General features: G+C 51.4%; 1 protein-coding gene across 1 annotated transcript in view; it reads left to right on the forward strand.

Annotated features, from left to right (window-relative positions):
- ST8SIA2 (ST8 alpha-N-acetyl-neuraminide alpha-2,8-sialyltransferase 2) overlaps positions 1-5797 on the forward strand; it is a 60546-nt gene extending 54749 nt beyond the window's left edge. The window contains exon 6 of the mRNA XM_032468982.1: positions 1305-5797. Within this exon, the coding sequence (XP_032324873.1) occupies positions 1305-1590 (286 nt within the window). The 3' untranslated portion in view covers positions 1591-5797. The remainder of the gene's footprint in view (positions 1-1304) is intronic.
- The last annotated feature ends 203 nt before the right edge of the window (positions 5798-6000 follow it).

Raw genomic sequence — 6000 nt, forward strand, 5'->3', positions numbered from 1 at the left:
TACACCTTTCCACCAAGGTGTATGCATTGCATTTAAAGGGGTTCGGCATAGGGTAAGTGGAAGGTTTTACTAGAAATCAAGAGATTGGACCACACATCCTGGTAAGTTCTAAATCCAAGCAGGAGGAAAACCATGATGGAAAACAAAAGTGATGGTGAACAGAATGGATGCTTTCCCGCTTCCGGGGACAGTTCTACATGGTGATGGAACTTGGAGGATGTCTTGGCAATCCCTTGGTCTGTGCCCCATCATTGCATCAAAGTAAAAAACTTGGTCCAGCAGGGAGAAGTGGCTTGGTCAAAGTCACACAGTTGACAGAACTGTTGCTGAAACCCCCTCTAAACCTCTGTTGCTTAGTCTGTGAAATGGACATGGTTTTTTCCTCGCTGCTTTCTTGGTTAAGGTAAACGGAGATCGTCTGTGAGGCAGCTCAGCACCTCACTCAACACAGGAAGCCCTCAGCCTAAGGCTCTGCCCTTTCCACTCCCCGTGCCTCCTTTCATAGTCCTGAAAGATTCCTTCACAGAACTCAGCCTCACAGGGCAGACTATCCGCTGACCCCCTCAGCTCTCCAGGGAAGCCACATGCGGTCAGAGATGGGCATCCTACCACAGAGGGTGGGGCATCCTATGGGCAGAGATGGGAAGGAAACCTGATGATGCCCAAGAGGCAAGGATGTCAGCCCCTCCCAAAGTCAGGCATGGCGATGGGCAGTGGGCCCGCTGCAAGAGGTGCCCCTTTATCAGGATCGGCAAACCAGAGCCAAAGCACCAAGCCGGGCCACACCCACGTCTGTGTCGTCTGTGGCTCTTTCGTGTTACAACGGCTGAGGCCAGGAGTGTGGCCAACAAGCCAACAATTGTTGACACCTGGCCCTTTATGGAGAGAGTTTGCCCACCCCTGCTTTGGATGTCAACAGGTCTGAACTCAAGTCAAGGCCCTGTCCTTTCTACCCAGGTGACCTTGGGCAGGCATCTTCATCTGAACCTCATTTCTGCATCTGTACCTGCTCACAGGCCTGCCTCGTTTCCAAAAAGTCACGTACGTGAAATCACACAGCATAGGAGCCGTTCTGTTACTTAACAAACAGTGGCTGTCGGTCCTCTGTGAACAGGGAACCAGTCCCTTGGTTGGTCTCTACAATTCCTGGAGTGGCAGGAGGCAGGCTGTGGGACAGGATAAAAACGTTCCTCTTCCTGGAAAGGATGATCCACAAAATCGTGGATTTGGGGTTTTTTTTCGATTTCACAAACTCATGTGTTTTTTGTTTCTTTCTTACATTTTTTCACTTTTTTCTTTCCCAGATACTGGCTGACCAACAAAGTTCACATCAAAAGACCCACCACTGGCCTCTTGATGTATACCCTGGCCACGCGCTTCTGCAACCAGATCTACCTCTACGGCTTCTGGCCCTTTCCGCTAGATCAGAACCAGAACCCTGTCAAGTACCACTATTATGACAGCCTCAAGTACGGCTACACCTCCCAGGCCAGCCCCCACACCATGCCCTTGGAGTTCAAGGCCCTGAAGAGCCTGCACGAGCAGGGGGCTTTGAAACTGACTGTCGGCCAGTGCGACGGGGCCACGTAAGATGGGTGCCCCGTGGGACTCAGTGGCTCACATTCCCTGCCGGCTACACCACAGGCAGATGGGAGTTGGGGTGGCACAAACTCTAGAACAAGCAGGCTAGTGGTTTTCTTTGTTCAAGTGTAAAACAGTGACCAGAATATATATATCTATACCTGCATATATATATTGACCAGAGTATTTATAACTGTGTGGTGTTCATCTAGCATTAGGCAGATCAGCCACAGGAAGAAGGTGTGGAGAACCCACCTGAATCAGACTGAGACTCAGTCCATCTTTGGGGGCAGAAGGACTCGACATGAAAAGAAGCCAGTCCCATGACATTGGATGACACGCTGCCTCCCGGGTTGGAGGCATCTTTGGGCTCATGGATGATCAGAGAGCCACCTGTTGGCCGCTGCCCCGAGCCTCTGAGAAATGTGGATTTTGGGTGAGCTGAGACCCAGAGGGGACCACTTGACCCAAGTGTAAAATGGTGCTGTTCCCAGGGAAGAGGGAGGTTGGAGTGTTCGGCCCAGCAAAGGAGCACGAGGTCAGCAAGGAGCCGAGGCCACGTCGGAGCTGAGGACCTTGTTCCATGAACTTAGAGTTTAACTGCCGTTGGGATGAACCATGGTTGACCCACCTGTCCCAGACAAGCCTCTGCAGCTCTGGAGAGAAGGCTGGAGAAGACACGATGGACAGGTCACATTCTGGCTTTGCAGGAACCCCCAAGAACCTGGGATGGAGCGGGCAGATGACACAAAAGGGCTGCGGTGTTCCAAATCGTGTCTTTGAAAAATCACAGCTTCCTCCTAAGGGTTGGCGCTCCAGCCCAGAATAAGGCAACAGAGTGTCCACAATGTGGTGGTGGTCCTTTCAAATGACTTGAGCCCGTCAGGGAGGAAGGGACCCTGGGCTCTCATGCTCAGGGTGAGCCTCCTTCCTGCCCTGTAAGGATGTCACATGAGGGACTGTACTCTTCCCTGCTGCCACCAGGGAAGCCACCACAAAAGCTTGAAAGGGCACTTCCAAGATAAATGTCATCCTTTTTAAAATATATATGATTGCCTTTCGGGGTGCCTCCAGAGCCCCGAGTGTAAGGCCTGGAAGAATTGTAAGCGTGTAGCTCCGTTTCTCTGCATCGTGCACTCCGTGGGGCCTCTGTGCCCAGACTGCTGCATCATTGTCACTTTCTTGTCACTTTCCTGTCCGGATGGTCACACCAGCTGGCACTGAGCTCCAACACTGAGGTTTTCAGCTATGCAGGGAGAGGTTCCAATGTCCATCCCCACTACAGAGGCAAGGATTTTAGAATTTGGCAAAATCCTCCCCCCACCAACATTAAGATTCAGAGTTAAGACTTTTTTTTTTTTTAACCCAAAGCCAAATGCAGTATCCAAATACTGGACATAATCTCCCCAGGGAAACCTGGGCTCGATGCCAGTAATTTAGGGGCTGGAATCACGGGTCACATATAGACAAGCATTAGCCAGCCTGACGTGTTGGATTTATTCCCTCGCCTGATAAAATAACAGTGTTTTAAAGTATATTTGAAAGATAAGTAAAAAACCATTATCTTGAAGGTGAAGGGAGTTAAGAAAAGTAATCAAGAACTGCTCCCAAGCATATGAAACCGGACATAATTGGTGGCAAATTCAGAGTAGGATATTTGCTCTAAATTGATGCCGGATGGGAAGCCCAGTGGCAGCGGTGGAAGGATGCTCAGAACCATTAACCCCACATGCGGCCGCTCCAGATCCAAACCCTATCACAACTACACGTCTCTGTGTTTCTTCCCTTGTTGTTCTTCTTGTTGAAGCTTGAAGACTGAGATTTGAGATTTGCATTATAAAATGAATATTAAAAAAAAAAAAAACCCAGCCCTAACAGCCTCTGTGGGAACAGAAGAGTTCAGACTTCTCACGAGAAGTGGAAATAATTAGTATCATATTTTACACTTCTCCAGGGCCTTTCACTGTGAGGCTCTCCAAGGCCCTGGAAGACATTTAATTTCTGAAGCTTGCAGTGCCCTGAGGAACAGGCAGAACTGCCAGCGGGGCCTCCGTGGATTAGCCAAGGCCTTGGGTTCCAGAAGGTTCCAGCGAGTGCAGAGAAGAGCCCGGTGTTGGGTCCTGGAGTTGGCCCTGCCCTCCCCATACCCACCAGTGCCCCTCCTGCAGGAGAGTCAACGAGCCAGAGGTCTTTGGAAAACACGGTTTTCTCTCTGTGTCTTCTTGATCTTGCTTCCTTACCCTGAAACTGATGGAGCTGAAGGGGAAAGAGCTCTGACTGCCTGCCCCTGGGTTCTCTCCAGGGAATGGCTGGAGACCCAGGACCATCCACACGTCACCATCCCCAGCCTGCAGGCCCTGTGCTGCCAAAACACTTTGACCGAGTGATGGCGGGAGCCCCAGGGCCTCAGTTTCCCCTCACTCTTCGCCTTTCTCCCTCTGGGCATGCACAGGCAGGAGGCAGCCTGACCTTTCCTCCTAGTCGAGCTCAATTGGACCAAGGTTCCACTGCCAGCGCTGGTGCAGCCCAGCTAGCCTGGGGCGGCCCCGAGGGGTCCCAGCCTGTACCTGGTCCCCAGGACCCTGACCCACTCACTGCCTTGTAATGACAGTCAGCCTCCTGTTGACCATCAGTGGCCCATCCTGAAGCCCCTCAGACTCTCTCCATTGGCTTCAAGCCTGCAAATGACCCCCGCTGTCAGCCTCCTCCTTCACTGAAGAGCTGGAGCCATCTGAAATCTCCTGATCGTGCCCTGCTCCCTTCACTTCCTCCCATTTCTGCGGAAAGAGCATCCAGCCTCTCACCAGTCCTCAACCACCCCTCTGCCGCCTCTGTCCTCTCTTTCCACCAACAGGCACTCCCTCCACCCGTCCTGGCTCCTGCGGCCTCGTCCTTTCCCCGTCAGGCCTGGGAGGGGCTCCCTAGTGCTGGCCCTGCCCCTCTGCTCAACCTCCAAGCTCCTGGGACCAGCGACTCAGCCGTCACATCGAAAGCCCCCTTGTCATCACCAAGCTCTCTGCACCACTTGGCTCTACACAGACTCCTCCCGGACACTCCCTGTCCCCTCGGTGCCCAGGAGGCCACACTCGCAAGGTTTTTCTCATCCCTTCTCAATACCTTTTCATTGTTTATTTATATATTTATTTATTTATATATTTATGATTTATTTATTGACACCCTTACATTAATCTAAAAACTAGCCGAGGTAGATCCCACCATGAGTTCCCTCTCTCCTCCTAGCCCCACTTTTAGACCCTCCCCACCTTGGCCCCCTCTCCTGGCCCTCTTTCATCCCTACGTGCTCCGTCAGCCACCGCCCACCTTCCTTTGGCTCCACCCTCTTCTTCCTGCAGCCCAGCCCCTCCCCCGCATCCCAGGCTGGGATGGCGCGCTGCTCCTTGGTCATTCACCCTGTCTGCTCCCCGGCAGCACTCAACACCTGTGAAGCCAAGCGTATTATCTCTGCCTCCCCTTCCTCCACAATCCCTCCTTTTCCTGCTAGAAGACCCGCGATCCTCTCAACCTCCCCATTCTGAGACCCTAAAGTCACCTTCGTCCCTCCTGCACGAATTTCCTTGCTACTCCATCCCATGAGCACTAACTACCCTTGCCTTCCGGTCACTCGGGCAATTTCAGGAGCAGTCTTCTCTCCCGGATTGCCTCTGGGCAAGCTTGCATAGTCTCCAGTCCATCCTGCACATTCATAGAGATTTTTTTTATCTCCAGCTATTCACAAACGTTTAAAATACTGTGCAGGTCTTCATCTGTTACTACAGACTGTCCATTAAGGCCCCATTCTTCCTTTACACCCTGCACTGGTCCATCGAGTCATCGTCATTGCTGGAAGGGGTGCCTGGTTTTCCTGTCTCCGTGCCTTTGGTCTTGCTGTTCTCGTCTCCTGGGATGCTCTCTTCTGTTTCCTTTGAGGCCCACACAGAAACCACATCTTTCATGAAGCCCTCCCTGACTGACCAACCACTGGGCTCTCTCCCTCCGCGGAACCACCGTAGCACTTTATTTGTACCTTTCTCACGGCACTTACCATATTCTGCCTTGTATTATAGTAATTGTGCACTTGTCCTATGACCGTCCTTAGATTGTAAGCTCGCCAAGGGCAGGGACCGTGTTTTATTCATCTGTGTCCATCACAGCACCAGGGGTGGTGCATAGCACACAGCAGTTGCTCAATAAATGTTTGTTGGGATTAAATCCTTAATGCCTGTTGAGGGTTGTATAATGAAGGAAGTCATTTTGCATCTGTAATGTCACAAGAGCTTTCAAAAACTCAGGTGAGTTGGGAAGACAGAGAATCATTATCTGCAATATATAGGTCATAAAATTGAGGCAAAAAGGAAAAAAAGAAAAGAAAAGAAACCCAACATGAAGCCAGAATTTGCATCCAGGTTTTCTTGTCCCCAC

The sequence above is a fragment of the Camelus ferus genome, chromosome 27, assembly GCF_009834535.1.
Source record: "Camelus ferus isolate YT-003-E chromosome 27, BCGSAC_Cfer_1.0, whole genome shotgun sequence".
NCBI classification, from domain to species: Eukaryota; Metazoa; Chordata; class Mammalia; order Artiodactyla; family Camelidae; genus Camelus; species Camelus ferus.